This window comes from Pipistrellus kuhlii, unplaced genomic scaffold (genome assembly GCF_014108245.1).
Source record: "Pipistrellus kuhlii isolate mPipKuh1 unplaced genomic scaffold, mPipKuh1.p scaffold_m20_p_43, whole genome shotgun sequence".
In the NCBI taxonomy this organism is placed as follows: Eukaryota; Metazoa; Chordata; class Mammalia; order Chiroptera; family Vespertilionidae; genus Pipistrellus; species Pipistrellus kuhlii.
Genome location: NW_023425544.1, coordinates 2265734 through 2282895, shown reverse-complemented (window position 1 = coordinate 2282895; position 17162 = coordinate 2265734). Strand labels below are relative to the sequence as shown.

General features: G+C 37.9%; 1 protein-coding gene and 1 non-coding gene across 18 annotated transcripts in view; both read right to left on the bottom strand.

Moving 5' to 3' along the window:
- Positions 1–17162, bottom strand: part of GAPVD1 (GTPase activating protein and VPS9 domains 1) — a 53431-nt gene that overhangs the window by 25026 nt on the left and 11243 nt on the right. For 10 of the 17 annotated variants that reach the window (XR_006739878.1, XR_006739879.1, XM_045572065.1 and 7 more), the window contains exons 2-9: positions 9670–9893; positions 8176–9019; positions 6639–6725; positions 5499–5633; positions 5164–5353; positions 3363–3443; positions 1961–2121; positions 186–315 (exon numbers count right to left, since the gene is read on the bottom strand). Coding sequence is in view for 15 of the 17 variants with exons in the window: in XM_045572065.1 (XP_045428021.1) it covers positions 186–315; positions 1961–2121; positions 3363–3443; positions 5164–5353; positions 5499–5633; positions 6639–6725; positions 8176–9019; positions 9670–9854 (1813 nt within the window). In the remaining 2 variants the exon portion in view is untranslated. Of the gene's footprint in view, positions 1–185; positions 316–1960; positions 2122–3362; positions 3444–5163; positions 5354–5498; positions 5634–6638; positions 6726–8175; positions 9020–9669; positions 9898–17162 lie in introns of all 17 variants that reach the window. The other 7 variants (XM_036411971.2, XM_045572062.1, XM_045572063.1 and 4 more) reach the window with 4 other exon arrangements.
- On the bottom strand, positions 14405–14511 carry LOC118704419. Its single transcript, XR_004983420.1, has one exon. It is a non-coding gene; the product is annotated as a U6 spliceosomal RNA (small nuclear RNA).

Below are 17162 nucleotides of genomic sequence, written 5' to 3'. Positions count from 1 at the left end.
CGATCTTAATTTTATTCCAGAAAGAATCTTATAGCCAACTGTTCAAGACCATTAGAGGAAAACTTCATTAGCCTCCTCCGTCAGGGGCACAGATGGTTTAATTATAATTTATAAGGCTCCTTTAAAGAACACAAAACAAGACATTACTTGAATCACACAACTCCTTGAATGAAGTAACCCTTCACCTTCAGATATGCCTTCCAGATTATCACTGCAGAGGGAAAAGCGCAAGGTTTTATCAGGTTTACCGTGGAGTTTGTTTTCATCGACAGGGACATCTCCTTGTCCTCCATCCGAAAGTTGCATGTTTAGGACCTGGAAAGATAAAATGCCATGGGTTTGCCACAACTGAGAGAAAACAAACTACAGCAAATGCATATTTAAGTTATTTTTAACCTTAAATTATTTTTATTTAAAACCAATCTACAAGGTTCTGATCAAGCTTGAAGAACCGCTAGAAGAACAGTGTAAGTATCAGTGAGAAGAACTGAACCTGTGCCCGTCCATCACTCTACGGTGCCCGAGTTTGAACAGGCCGAGAGAGGGGCCATTTCCCTGCGCAGGAAAACACTGTGTTTTCAAAAATGGAAAGAGAACTAGTGTTTTCCTGAAATATATTAACCTCTTTCCAAAGACAGTGTAACTAAAAGAAGGGACCATTTCCCTGCGGAGGAATACGAACTGCGGTCTTCAAAGCTGCCACTACCCTGAGGGTCGGGACAAGTAACATGGTAAGGTAAATGCACAGAACACGCTGAGTGACATTCAGCTGTTTTGTTTTTTCCTTATTAAGCATTCCGTGGTTGTTATGTTTTTTATTACATTCCAGGCTTCCTAAAACGTTGATCCTGACAGTTTTTGTAGCTCATTCTTTGTGTGTGTACGTGTGCTTGTGTGTGTGTGTGTGTGTGTGTGTGTGTGTAGGGACAGAGTTTGGGACTTTGATAGTTCTCTTTCCTATGAGTGATGTCACAATTCCAAACATTGCCAATGACCACCATCACTTTAACAACCCTGTAACTGGTTCCTTATTCCAGGCCAGGACTAGTTTTCTTGCCTAGGACGCACTCACTTTTGGATAATACATTGCAATAGAGGAGGAGGGGCTTCCATCTTTAGAGAGGCAAGATTTCTTCTTTCCCTTTGCCCCGTCCCAAGTTCTCGTTTTCAAACATCTCAAAACTTATTTCCATACCCTCAATCCCATTTCTTCAAAATATTTTACACTTTCCGTTTTTGTTTTATTTCCACAGTTATCTCTTCCATGTCTTCCTAACTAGCCAAAGAATGTTTGGCTCTTTAAAGCAGAAATACCACTGGAATGTCATTAGATAAAAAATAATTATAGCCGAGACCGGTTTGGCTCAATGGATAGAGAGTCGGCTTGGGGACTGAAGGGTCCCGGGTTCGATTCCGGTCAAGGGCATGTACCTTGGTTGCGGGCATATCCCCAGTAGGGGGTGTGCAAGAGGCAGCTGATTGATGACTCTCATCGATGTTTCTAACTCTCTATCTCTCTCCCTTCCTCTCTGTACAAAATCAATAAAATATATTAAAAAAAAAAAAAAAAAAAAAAAAAAAGAAAAAGAAAATTTAAAAAAAAAAAAATAATAATAATAATAATTATAAATCACTTCCTACAAGTCACTGGGAAAGTCTCTTCGATTTCCATACCACAGTTTCCTGGCTCCCTGGCTCTCCTACTATTAGGAAAGCCCCTTAGATGTGGCCTGGTCACCGACTACAGTGACATAAATGTACCCACGTGCAGGGCCTCTGTCACTACACACAGGAAGTTTAGCACTAGATGGAGCGTCATGGGTACGCCCACTGACGATAATGAAAAATACCCATTTAACGCAGACTGACTGATGGAAGCAAGGGGCCGTGGATGAGAAGAACAGAATCCACATTTGTAAACACAGGTGGCTGTCAGTGAAACGGAACAATACATTCATACCTCATTTTCTGACATCATCCCTGGAGTAAGCTGGGAACCGGTCCCTAAGGAAATGACCAGCACTTCCTCCGGCTGCACCTCCTGGATGGTTTCTTGAGATGACCCTTCGTGGTCCATATGCAAGTCCATTAGCACATTGGTGCGGCTTCTGCTCCGGGTTGCTAATAAAGGAAGTTAAATTTGCCAATTTAGAGGAAAACATAAAATGAAGAAAATGGCACACTAAATACAAAAATATTTTTATGAATGTAGAACATTTGCACATGCACACACAGAAAAGGAATGAAGATATGTGTAAGAAAAAAAAACCCTGTATCTTCCCAGTTACTCTATTGATGACTAATACATATTCTCCTTGAAAACTGATCATCAGAAACAATGACCCATGTTCACCTGACAGGGAGTGACATACAGATGACCACACCTGCGGAACAGCAAACATGTCCCCATCAATTGAAGACTTGGGATGACAAGAAAAGCATTACCTACCTTATTTCTTATCTGTTCAAGACATTTTCAATTATTTCACCTATAAAATGATTTAACTGCCACAGGTCTCCCATACTAATAACTCAAAAGCATTAGAAAATTTCATATAGAAATCTGGTAGCCATATAAAGTAATGTACATTAATAATTAATTAGGTAACTATTGAAAAACCAGAATCTGTTTTTGAAAAGAGTGTTTTCCTGAAATATATTAACCTCTTTCCAAAGACAGAGGAGCGATTCCTCTATGTTTGAAAACAAATTTCCTTTGTGCTTCCTGGAAACATTCTAAATAAATACAGAATCTAGTATTTGGGGGTGTTTTCCCCTACCTGACACTTTTTCCTAAAATAAGCCATCCTATAGATCTTACAAGAACTTCAGAAAGATTTGGGTAGTTGATAATAATCTCTCTGTGAACTGTAGTCTTCTGTGGTTTCTATTTTCTTTCAGAGGTCAACAAAGTTCAACGCAACCAGAACACTAACTAGAAAGTCTACTTCAGGGCAAAATAATAAAAAGTAGAGACATAAAGCAAAGCACTTTTTAGTAACAAGTTTTTCAACTTCACTTTGAGTGAAAGCTGACCTCCTTAAAGACAGAAATATAGATAATCGTCTTCTCTCCACAATGCTATAGCTGTGTTGATTAATCACTCTTACTTTCAAAACTTTAGGGCACACGTCAACTCTCAAAAGTCAGGTTCACCTCACTATCTTCTACTGAATTGTGAACTTAAATTCATCTTCATGAACTTCATGAATTTTAAGTAACAAATCTCCTAATTTATAAAAACGCAAGTGACCAAAATTCATGGAACACAAAGCAAAAGCAACATGCACATGGAGCACACTTTTATAATTTTTTCTTAAAAAAAAGTTACACAAGAAGAGTAAGAACAGCCTATTACCCACCAAACGGGGTTACTAGAGTAATATGAGCTGTAAGGTTGGTGGCTGAGGAATCCCAGGCAGTGATGGCTGCTAACTGTTGTCCTGGGTTGCGAAAGCGTTAAACAGAAAGAAAATCAACCCTCTGAATAATGGATACATTTTTTAAAATAGGAAAAAAATTCAATGACCAAGTCACATGACTATACAAAATACGACTGGAAAAACTGAGATTTACTTTCCATTCTACCCATATGTAATATACTTCTGGAAGTTTTGAAGTGGAAGAATTAATGTATGGCAGTGAATATGGAGAGAAAATACCTAATATACCAAAAATCACTCATTTCTTCATGCTAAAAAGAGTAAAAATAGCCTACAACATTAAAAATCATTGAATGTCAAACTTTTTTTTCCTATTTTTAATTCTGAAAATTTACATTTTGGAACGATGAAAGCCAAACACTGAAGAATATGATGTCACATTCCTGTGGATGATAATATTCCATATTATATTAAATGTAAGGTAGATTAATTTTAAGAAACTGATAGTTCTTAACATATCAGCTCATTCTTCCAAATGTGTAAACTTTAGTAACTATAGCCGAGCTCCTCATTATCATGAAAAAAAATGGTGGAGAACTACTGCATGCCCTCGGCCTAAACACTCTTTCCCAGTCTTGTCTACTCTGTGGAACTCCCTTGGTCCTTCAAGAGAAAGTGCAGGCTTCACCCGCTCCAGGGCCACCTTCTCTAGGCGTCTGGTAGTCCTCTGCGCACATCGCCATCAAACACGGAACACGGAAGGCCAATGTCTCTTTCTCTTTTCCCCAACTAGACTGGGGCGGCTAAGTTAGAGTACGGACAGGTCCTGAGGCCTTTATATCCCCAGTGTCTGACACCGTGCCCTACCTGCAGGACAGTGATTGTAATACCTACTCTTTTAGTGTGCACTTTTGCATGGAGATTAAACGAAACACATTTATAAAGTGCTTACCCAGTGTCTGGTACCCAATATATGCTCAATTAAATTTCTGGTGCATAGCTAGATAATAGATGTTTACTAAGTGAATAAAATATAAGCCTAATTTTTAAATAAAGGAATAAACAACTAAATAAAATGGGATTTTTGCTTTATTTTATTAAAAAATAAAAGATTGCTCAACTGATAAAAAACTTATTATTACTTTTTAAATATATTTTTATTGATTTCAGAGAGGAACGGAGAGGGAGAGAGAGAGAATCATTAATCGGCTGGCTCCTACATGTGCCCTACATGTGCCCTTGACCAGAATTGAAGCCAGGACCCTTTAATCCTCAGGCCAATGCTCTATCCACTGAGCCAAACCAGCTAGGGCAATACTGATTATTAATAACAATAATGAAAAAAATAGTACTTATGTAGTTTCAACTTTACTGATAGAAACTTCTAATATTATTTTATTATATTATTCAGAACTTTATAGAAACTTCTAATATTATTTTATTATATTATTCAGAACTTTATAATTTAAGTAATGACTGGTTATAACAACTGACACTTTCACAATTTTCCAAGACAAGATACTAAAATACAAAGTATACCATACGTGGCATGATTTCAATTATTAATAATTATGAAAAGTACATTTAGATAAAGCAAAAGCCAACTGCTAAAACTTAATTATTCTAGTGTAATTGTAAAAAACTGAATTGCTATCAGAAAACATGGAGAAAGATGTCTCCAAATTATTTAAAACTGTATTTCGAAGCACTGAGCAATAACGAAGGCTAACAAAGAAGTATTAAATTTAAGGCAAAGCCCAATATGAGAAAGTCTCTTTACCTATAGGCAATCGATTCTTTTTATTTGCTGGAGTGGTTGCTGGAGACAACTGAGGAGTATTGTAGGGAGTCATTTCCAAACTGCTGCTTTTCCCTGGCTTTGCCTGGGGCAGGTTTGCCAATAAATTGTCAAGAGCCATTCTATCTTCTCTCAGTTGGTCTCCAGACATCACACTCTTCATGAAATTCACCTGGCAAAAATAAAGGGATATTAGCAACTGAAATCAATATTTCATACACAATATATATTTCTGACACAATGTACTCATGTATGACTCTGCCCATGCTTAGATAAATGACTTCTGAGAAAATCCTATTAAAGAATAAAGCCATTACCAGAGTAATAAGCTGACTGTAGGTTATATAAACCACAGTTCTGCTCAATCCTTCCAGAAGATTCACAGAGGACATTGGAGGGGTTTCCACGGCACGGCCCCCAATCACAACATCGAGGAAAGCAGCAACACAGCTCTGTTAAAACAGGAGAAGATCACAGTGAAAGACCTCCCCTTTAAAATAAGGAAACAGATTTCTGATTAAGGTGGACAAGCGTGCAAAAAGTTTTTCTTCTTAAAAATTATATCAAACTAATATTTAAACAATTAAATTCCCTAAGAATTGATACAGAATAATCTCCAAGATACTCTGGTACAAGAAACAAACATGATACAGAAGATCACACACTATCTTACCATTTGTGAAAGGAAAGATGGGGGACTGGGAAAATATATGAAGGAATTTGCTGGTATACATATAGAACTCTTGAAGCATACACAAGACTTGTCACTTTCCTTGTGGGGAGGAAATTAAGACTAGTGATCAAAGGTAGAAGGGATATTTCACTGTATAACTTCTGAATTTTATAATAGGCTGAATGTGCCTACTCAAATATGATTAATTAAAATTTTATTTAAATTGAACAATACCATAAATATTAATTTGTGAAATACACTTAAAATTAGTTATTAAGTAACAATTTTTAAAAATTAAATTTCCTAAAATAAAATAATCTATTTTTTTATTTATATTGATTTGAGAGGGAAAGAGAAACAACAATGATGAGAAAGAATCATTGATTGGCTTCCTCCTGCAAACTCCCTACTGGGAATTAAGCCCACAATCCGGGTATGTACCGTTGGCCAGAATCGAACCTGAGACCTTTCAGTCTGCAGGCCTACGCTCTATCCACTGAGCCAAACTGACTAGGGCAAGAAATAAAATAATCTTAATAACTCCTTGGTTCTCATTACAATGGCATCTCCTTGACACTTCTATGAGAGAAAATTAGTCATCTTTAGTGATATTTTCCATTAAGTGCTGCTGATCCAACATTATGACACACCAAGAGTCAATGAAAAAGACCAATTTATACAACACCTAAGGACGAGATTTAAGAAAGGGAAAAGTTAGGCTTGCTAATACTTTGGCAGAATTTTCTACAAATAGTATTTCACGTGACATAGTATTCATTCTTACTTTGTCAAATTTTCCAAGACTGTCCTTGGTCCGGGGATCCCCCTCTTCAGAGCCAGTCATTGCTAACTGCTGCAGCAGGCGGCCGACCTGCAATTCAGAGCAGCGGAGGGGAGACAGGTTATAGACGCAAAGTCCTCTCTCTGTGAAAGCACTTCCGCTCTATGCTGGTGCAGAATAATGCTCATACCACCCAACCAGACAGAACAGGGTCCCACCTGTGCATCCTGTCAGCACCAGGTTTTACTATATTTAGAGTTATACAGAATAAGTAGAAGATCTTGCTTTAATTTTTCGTTAACATATTTAATCTTCATTAGGAAATAAAAACACATCTTTGTTTCCGATGGTGTACTTTTCATATGCTCAGAAACTTTAAGAAATTAGTTTGTCAGAGTTGATTCAAACTATTTCAAGTTACTTTATTCTATGTAGTTCATAAAGTACTCCAGGTAGAGATTTTGTTTTCTAAATTTAAACACAAACAATTTCTACAAAACATAGGCTGTTTGGAAAGTAAACTTCACAGAGCAAGTTCCTTATTGCCAAAAGTGAACTGTTAACCCACTCTCCTTAAAGACATGTTGCTGAAAGTTAACATCATATAGCATCATCTTCTTAATATCTAGGATAATCTCCCCATTATTACTCATTTTGAAAATATTTGATTCCCTCTCTGTTAGAATATCAAAAATAAAAACTACAACTACATTAGCACAAGAATAAATTTAGTATTTCACAGATGAAAATAAGTTTTTAATTTTATTTCAGGGATTTTTATATAGTTAATTGCTCAATAGCCTGATATGACAAACTAATCATAAAAAAACACACAGAAACTTATCATTTAAAAACACACACCACTCATCCAAAGATAGATTCTATTTCAAATAAACTCAGTCTTTTTTCTTCACAGTATTTCTGAGTGATAAGACATGATTAAAAGATTTGCTTAAGAAATAATAGCAGATAATTAGGGGGTGAAAGTGTTAATACGGATCCAAAAATCCTCTTTCTGAGTTTCATATTTCAAACTTTGGAGACTTTAGAAAGGTTGGTTAGTACATATATGTAGCATGTCCAGTTTTTAGGATAGCATCCTATAATCAAACATGTCAACATTTCAACAGAAAAACATGAGTATTCATTAGCACTAAGTGGAATAACAAACAATTATAAATAGCCTGTTAGTTCAGGCTGGATTTTGCTAGCAAATGAAGTAAAAAGATTCAGTTTTCAAACATTCTGGATTTTGAAATCATGGGAAGTGGACAAAGGGCTTGCTCTAGAAAAATGCAATCATTCACGTGAATGAGGACTCCAGTTAAAATCTAACACGAAATGTTTTATGACAAGAATATTTTTAAATCCCAATGTGACTGCTTTTATGTCTTAAGAAGCAAATATTTAGGACAGTCTAAAGAAAAGAGACTGGTAGGAACCTATGAATGATAGCTGTCATCACATTTTCTGTTCCCACCCCCACTGCCTCATCAATTGATCTTAAATTGAATGCCATATTAATAATAACAAAGCATACCTGCATCAGATTGAATCTTGCCACCTCATTAATAGGAGCATCGGAAATGATCCCGTACTGTTCCGGATTGACAACGGCAGGACAAATGAAGCAGGCCAACAGGAGGTCAGTGCACATGGCCCTGACCTCCCCAACTTCCAGTCTGTCTACACAGGAGAGAGTTTTGTACATCTGTGACACAATCCACCTCAGACTGTGTGGAAAGCAGTATGTGTTCTGTTTGAGATAACCGATAAACTTGTTCACCAAAGTCACCAGTTTGGCCTCATTGGAATCCACCATCTCTTGGACCTTCTGCTTGAATCGATCTGAGCCTTTCTCTCCGAAGAGCTTTTCCTGTTGAGATGGGGAGAATCTCTCGATGAGTTTATTTGGATCTGTTTCCAGATGATCTTCGTCTTCCACAAGCAGCTGCATGATTGGCTCATGTAAAGTAGCCGTGAGGAAAAGTTTGGCAGAAAACAGTCCTTCAGAAAAAAGTTTAAATAAGATGCTGAAGGCACAAGTTCCTCTCCTCAAGAGTCGCCTGGGGTTGTCACTTTCTTTAAGTTCAAATTCAATCAAGTATCTCAAAACCTGAAGGAGGTAGCTTTCATCTTCTTGCATAATGCAGTTGCCGTAGAGGGAGGTAAAAACTGTGTATATAACACTCTGTGTGTTCTCCTGATTGAGTTTCTCTCCAGCAACCAGAGAGGAGGCAATGAGACGAGGATTTTCCCTTAATCGACTCAAGAATTCTCCATAAGCAGTCTCCTGGAATCCCAATTGCTTATATCCATCAACAAACTGCGTATCTTCCAAAATCTTGGCATGTTGGCAACATTCAGCAGGGGAAGCTTCAGCACTAAAAAATGAGCAGACAAGCAAAACAAAAATTAACAACAATAATATCACACATATACTATATGAAACACGGAATGTGAGTTGATTATAGTTCTGATGAAATCACTCATTGCTAAAATCTTTCAGACCATCAGCACCTGAATGTGGAAGGAAGGAAGGAAGGAAGGAAGGAAGGAAGGAAGGAAGGAAGGAAGGAAGGAAGGAAGGGAAGGAAAGAGGGAGGGAGGGAAGGAAAGAGGGAAGGAAGGATGGAGGAAGAAAGGAATAACAGAACATGAGGTATTAACACAGTGAAAAACAAGGTTTCTAAAACGGAAAAGCAGATATACAATAGCAAAACATGGAAATTTACATATTAAATTATGTTAGAGGAAAAGGAGAACAAAGATCACTTACTGTCTACACTGATAAAATGTATATGTATAAAGATACAAAATTAATTGGTGTGGTATAAAATACAAATACTTAAGTTATAATTCTCCATAACAGTGTTAAGTGATTTAAAATAAACAAAGTAAGCAGACTCACCTTAATGTTCACTTAAACCATCTTAAAGCAAGCACTTTGTTGGCAATAGATTCATTTATTTATAGTTAGCAGTTAACACAGAACCATAATGGTTTACAAAAGACCTCAAAATCTTCTATTTACCTGGTTATGATAAGTCGATCCAAATTAATCCTCTGTTGCTTAGCAATCCATGCTGTACGATACAACTTTTCAGCTGTCTTAAGCACATCTGCATTGAGCCTCTGAATGAGTTGTTTCTCAGAGTTCACATATAGGCGTTCCTGCTTGAGATGATGGGCCAGAGTATGAATGTCTAACTTCACCATCTTCAAATGTGAAAAAGGTACAAAGGCTGATCACTGAGACTAAAAAGACAAATGTTAAAATGTCATGTTAGTAAAACTGTTTATCAAATCAAAAGGGATAGAATACATTAAGAATTAAGCTACAACCCCTGGCTGGTGTGGCTCAGTTGGTTGGGTGTCATCCTGTGCACTGAAAGGTTGCTGGTTTGATTCCTGGTCAGGACACTGCCTGGGTTTCAGGCTTGATGACTGGTGAGGGTGTGTGTGTGTGGGTGTGTGTGTGTGCGCACGCGCAGGAGGCAGCTGATCTAAGTTCCACTCTTTCATCAATGTTACTCTTTCTCCCTCACCCTTACTCTAAAAATCAATGAAAAATCTTAAAAAGAATTAAGCTATATTTAGTAGCATGGTTAACTCTAATTTTAAAGTAATCCCTATGTTTATTTTAATACAGAATAGCCACTGCAAAAACCTTGTGTATATCCTTCCAGTCCAGTGTCTACTTACTGACCCTGCAGTTTTCTTGACAGCTCTTTCACACTGCAGTCAATCACCGTATTCTGTCGACTCTTCAAAATACATCTCAAATTTGACTACTTCTTACCACTCCATCATCGCTCACCTGAAGCTCCATAACCACTACTTCCTCACTGATCTCCTGCTTCCTTTCTTACTGGAGTCTGTTCTCTCCATGGCGGAGATCACTCTATTCCCCTCCTAGAAAGTCCTCGAAGCCTCAGCAGTGGCTGATCCCTCTGTCTGGAAGGCTATTCCTCCTGCTGTCTTTGCAAGGTTACTGATCAGGCCTTTACTTCATGTGGGCCTCTCTGCTCACATGTCTCTTTAAGAAGGCCTTCTCAAAGAACTGTTTCTAAACTGGAAAATGCCACTTCCTATGCCTTCTCCTGGCTTTCTCTAAAGCACTGGCCCCTGTCCAGGATTCTATCACAGATACCCACTTGCATGCTCCTCATGCTTAGAGCATGGCTCCCCCACCCGAAGGTAGGGCCACCAGAGCCGAGGCTTGTCCGTTTTGTTCACTCAGCTGTAATTTCAGGGATGAGGAGAGGGCCTGATACAGCAGGATTTGAATAAATATTTGCCAAAGGAATGAATGCCATTACACAATTCTTGTTTACCTAGTAGCTAAAATAGCACACATATTTTAAAGCATTATTATTTAAGCTATGCCCTTAAACCTAGAATGCCTGCCAGACCACAAATGCTTTATATCAACAGTAGAAGTGCCTGTGGCCCAGGGAGCAGAATACAACGCCGTGTCCAGACAGCAGGCAGTCATTAAGTTAGAAAAACTCTTCTCATTAAGAATTAAGCACAATGATTGTATACTCCTAAGTTGCTATGAGAATAAAGCTTTAATGTTCTCACCATAACAACACAACAAGAAAATGATATTATGTGAAGTGAAGGATGTGTTGACTAAACCTTACTATGGTCAACATTTTGCAATACATACTTGTATCATATTAAATGCCTTAAATATACATTATATTTCAGTTACATCTCAGTAAAGATGGGGGGAAAGTGGTTCCAGCCAGTCAGATTTTAAGTGTCCTTAATGGACATATTTAGAACTGATAAAATACAACTTGTAGTGAATTTAGATTTGAAAAGAGAAGACAACCTAGACCACAGAACTTCCAATGTGTTTAGAGATTCAATGAAAACGTATCCATATATATATAAAATATTTTGGTGCTAAGACAAAAAATTTAAACATTATGGCACCAGCTGAAATTATATGTAAAACCACCTTATTTAAAGAAATAAATTTAACAACTTTTGATTATGTTTGGCTTCAGAAAATGTTTTACTTTCTTTTATTTTAATGAACTACTGATGACTTGGAAAATTTCAGATATTACCATCTAATCTGAATTTAATTGCTTTCAAAAAGTACTTTCTTGTACCTTATCAATTCCCTAGTAAACAATGCAAAGACGTTATTCCAACTCTTCTATATGGTTAAAGCCCCTTACTACTTTCCTCTCAAAAGATATAAGTATGCCCACTTCACCAACACAATTCACTATTAGTCACAAGGACATCTGTGTACATTCCAAAAATTGGTGACATGCATACATACACATATATAACCTCACTAACTCAGTCTACAGAAAATGCATAGGACTTTGTAGACTTCCATGTGGGAACTCTTAAGATCCTCTAGGGGGCTCTAAGTCCATAGACTAAGCACAGAATCACTCATCAAATGGCTGTAATTATAATATTTGAGAAGTATAGTTAATGAAAGCAGCACTGAAATTGGCCCTTAAAGATCTGTATGCTCATTAATTAGTTCTGCTACATTGGGTGCAAATTGCATATTCTCTGAATCTCAATTTTTTTTCATCCACAAAACGTGAACATGCTATCTACATTTGTTTTGTGCCTGATTACAAGCAACAAACTGTATTAGATACTAGGAATCAAAAAAAGGATAAAAACTACTGTGTGCCTTCAAGGACTTTTTAATCTACTAGACTGAGACAGACATGCAGTAAATGGCTGCCCGAAAATGGTATGAGTATGATGCTACTACCGTGTTTCCCCGAAAATAAGACATCCTCCAAAAATAAGACCTAGCGCATGGAAAGATAAGACATCCCCTGAAAATAAGACCTAGTGCAACTTAGGGAGAAAAAATTAATATAAGACACTGTCTTATTTTCAGGGAAACAGGGTACTTACAGACTCCTACTACTTATAAGACTAGAATGTAGAGTAGGGACAAGAGAGAAGGAACAACTGAGGAGTTAACTACCTACACCTAGTCTTAAAAGTCAAGTTCTGCCAGCCATAAAGAGGATGGTAGGTGGGGGTAGAATTCCAAACAGAAGAAGCCAAATAGCAAAAGCACAGAAGTATGTAACACAGAATATATTTAGAGAACAACGCGGGGCACACTACTTTGCGGACACATGTGTTTGCGTGTGTTAAGAGTGAGGTGGGAGGAGTGGAGGAAGAGTATTATGAGAGATAAGGCTACAGAGACAGAAGATACATAGAAGCTAGAATTAAGAGGTTTGGACTTGGCACTGCAGGTGCTGGGAAAAGAGTTTTTAATGGAGTTAATACGATTAAATGTGTAGCTGAGAACATAAACTCTGGCAGTGAGGAAAAGGATGAAGAGCCCTGGCTGGGTAGTTCAACTGGTTAGAACATCGTCCCAATACGCCAAGGCTGCAGATTCAAACCCTGGTCAGAGCACATACAAGAATCAACCAATGAATGCATAATAAATGGAACAACAAATGGAAGCTTCTCCTTCTCTCTCAAAATAAAAAAAGAAAAGGAAGAGGAGGTGGGGATGAGTCTGGGGAAATGGAACTAGATGAAGACAGATTAAGAAATTGTTGATACACAAGAACTTTTGCAGTAGCAATGGAAAGAACAGGACAAAATTGGGAGGTGTTAGGAGATAGAAATTATGAGATTTGTTGACACCTACATATGGGGAAGGTGAGGTAGAAGTTTCCCGCTCTGGGAACAATGGTGGGTGTGGTGTTCTTCACCTCAATTGAGAATTTATATGAGAAAACGCTTTATAAACTGAAAACTGTGCCTGGTATGGTTCTAAGAATTTCACACAACCTTTATAATATCCCTCCTGAGATAGGTACTTGCAGCTTAGGAAACTGAGGTCAGAAATATCCAATAACTTGTGCAAGGCCACACAGAGGTGACAGAGTTAGTACACTTGACCCTGATCTCTACAAGAATGACTCAGAAATCCTGTGGTTAAACAGGAAAAGATCTTATTTTTAGGAGATGCATACACAAGTATGAGGAAGTATTATCATTTCTGCAATTTCTTGTAGATGGTTCAGAAAAAATATCAAAAGTAAAACTTAAACAACTGTTGAATCTGGGTGGTGGGTATATGGTGATCACTGCGCTATTCTTCAACAGTTTCTGTGTATCCGAAATTTTCCATAATGAGAAACCAGGAAAAGGTATTTTAGAACTTCTCAAATGGTGCCCTTCTTGCTGCTTTCATACAATTTAATTCAACAAGAAACACAATTGAGTTTTTGCTGGCACCTCGCCAGGTCCCCTACTCTCAAGGATCTCACAGTCTAATTACAACCAAAATACTGTTCGAGAAGAGAGGACACATCAAAGGTTTCCAATGCTCAGCAAAACATGAACCGATTTATGCAATTCAGAAATTAAAACCTTCAAATGTTGCTGCAGTTAAAAAATTAACACTTAAAAGTTCCACCTAATCTAAACCAGAACTCACCTTCCAAACCTTTCAATAGCCTCAATGTCTTCAAAGACATTTTTGTAGAGACTTTTTATTTTTATTTTTTATTTTTTAAATAGATTTTATTGATTTTTTACAGAGAGGAAGAGAGAGGGATAGAGAACTAGAAACGTCGATGAGAGAGTAACATCGACCAGCTGCCTCTTGCACACCCCCTACCGGGGATGTGCCCGCAACCAAGGTACATGCCCTTGACCGGAATCGAACCCGGGACCCTTCAGTCCGCAGACCGACGCTCTACCACTGAGCCAAACCGGCTTCAGCTGTAGAGACTTTTTAAAAAAAATATGAACGCTTCACGAATTTGTGTGTCGTCCTTGTGCAGGGGCCATGCTAATCTTCTCTGTTTTGTTCCAATTTTAGTCTATGTGCTGCCGAAGCGAGCACTGTCCAGACAAATTTGCTAAGGACTTTTTCTTTAATCAAGTCCAAAAGTTATAAGCTTTATTGCTTTTCTTTCTATAAGCAGGTCAGAATGCTGTCAAATAACAGGTAGTGGTCTACTCTCCAAAACAATAATTAAAAAAGTTTTCATTAATTTTTATTTTTTAGAGAGAGAGAAGGCAAAGGGAGAGAGAAACATGGACATGAGAGAGAAACATCAATTGGCTGCTTTCTTCAAGCCTCCTACCTCCCAGGAATGTCCCTTAACCAGAAATCAAACCACAACCTCCTGGTGCACGGGACAATATCCAACCCTCTGAGCCACACTGGTCAGGGCTCCTTAGTCACAGGAATCCAGATAATTGAAAAAAATTTCCTAATGTGTTTCTCTGCCTAATTCTTTTCGCTTAAATCTACCCTATGCTGACAGGTTAGTATTTTCAAAGCACTTTGATAAAAACCTTCCCAACCCCTCCCAAATGCCAGACTATACTAAGTCATCTGCAGAAGTCAGAAATGAGCCTGTGTGCTCCAATTAAGATCACCCCTTGATGAATTCTCCAGGCTTCCAACAGCAGGATTCAAAAATGGAAACCCCAGACAACTTCGCATGTATTTGGCAAGATCTCTCTCCCTTCCATCGAACCCTAAAGCCGACTTTATCAAAATCTACTCTGGACCACCAGGTCTTAATTTCGCCTGATCTGTATTTCTGTCCAGGTCAATCACAACAAGAATTTGTATCCTGAAATTTGCAAACATTTCCCAAGCTAGATAATTTCTTTTTGGAGTGGTCAAAAATTAGACTTTTAAAATATAGAATATTAAATTAGTTCCGCTTATCACATTTCTACAAAACAAAGTTGATTACACCAATGCAAGTTAAATCAGATCTTAAACATCTGAACTTGCCCTAACTGGTTTGGCTCAGTGGATAGAGCGTTCTGAAAGGTCCCAGTTTCCATTCCAGTCACGGGCATGTACCTTGAATGCGGGCACATCCACAGTAGGAGGTGTGCAGGAGGCAGCTGATGGATGTTTCTAACTTTCTGTCGCTCTCCCTTCCTCTCTGTAAAAAATCAATAAGGTAAATATATTAAAAAAAAAAAAATTTTAAACTCATGTTATGAACACTTATCACTAAGAGCCCAAATTGACAAGATTTTAATGGGGAAATTTTAATTGAAATTGAAAGAGCAAAGTGCACTGGGTTTCCACAATGGCAAACTAAGACCTATGGGCCGAATTCAGCTGACTGCCTGTCCGTATACATAAAGTTTTATTGAAATAGAGTCATGCCCACTTGTTTATACATTATCTAAAATTGCTTTCATGCTACAGTGGCAGAGTTGAACAGTTGCCAGAGTCCATACAGCCCACAGAGCCTAAAATATTTACTATCTGGCCCTTTACAGAAAGGGTTTGCCAACTCCTGATAAGCAAACATACCTACTCTAACACGGAACACAGAAAAGAAGCACAGCCTGATAGAGTGAAATCTGTGAATTAGAAAAGCATAAAAAGTTCCAAGGAGGATACACATAATAAATGTTAGCAACTGTGCCTGATCAAACTGCTGTGACTCAAGAGAAGGACTCTAAAGACAAAGTTGTTTCAAATGTTTTATGGTATGAGAATCGCGTTTCATGTTTTCTCTATTGAAAATGTCTAATTACTGTTCTAGCTGGTTTGGCTCAATGCATAGAGCATCAGCCTTTGGACTGAAGGGTCCCAGGTTCTATTCCAGCCAAAGGCACATGCCTGGGTTGTGGGCTCGATCCTCAGTAGGGGATGTGCAGGAGGCAGACAATCAATGATTCTCTCTCATCATTTGATGTTTCTCTCTCTCTCCCCCTCTCCTTTCCTCTCTAAAATCAATAAAATATAAATTTTTAAAAAGAAAATATATATATATAAAAAAACATTAATATATATATATATATATATATATATATATATATATATATTAATGTTTTTATTTCAGAGAGGAAGGGAAAGGGAGAGAGTGATGGAAACATAGGTGATGAGAGAGAACATTGATAGGTTGCCTCCTGCATGTCGCCTACTAAGGATTGAGCCCACAACCCCAGCATGTGCCCCTGACCGGAACTGGACCCGGGACCCTCCAGTCCATAAGCCTATGCTCTATCCATTGAGCCAAGCCAGCTAGGGCCAGAAACTGTTTCTTACTCATTTTACAATGTTTTGTTAAGCCACGTGATCGAAAAATTGTCAGGTATTAAAAATGAGTTCATCTCTTACAAAATATGGACAAGCACAGTAAACATTATTTAACACATTCCTTTCAACAAATGTTTATTAAACAGCTACTATGTGCTAAGTGAGATCTGCTCTTGAAGGGCCTGCATTCTCATGGCATTCTAATGGTAATTTCTAGTGGTTTTCACAGACCAGATTTCTATATGTACTCTATTTAGAACCCTTTGTCTCTCTTCTCATTGGCCAGTTAAATCCTACTCAGCCATCTGGGCCCAGCTCAAACCAAGGAAATTTTACTCTTAACTCAGATTCTTTCTCATTTGGGCTCATCTCTACCACAGCATTTTACACTGTTTGCAAAAAAAAGTTATCTCCACAAACCTCCAAGTTCCCTGAAGTAGGGCCAGAGTCCTCTAGGTATCCCCATTACTTAG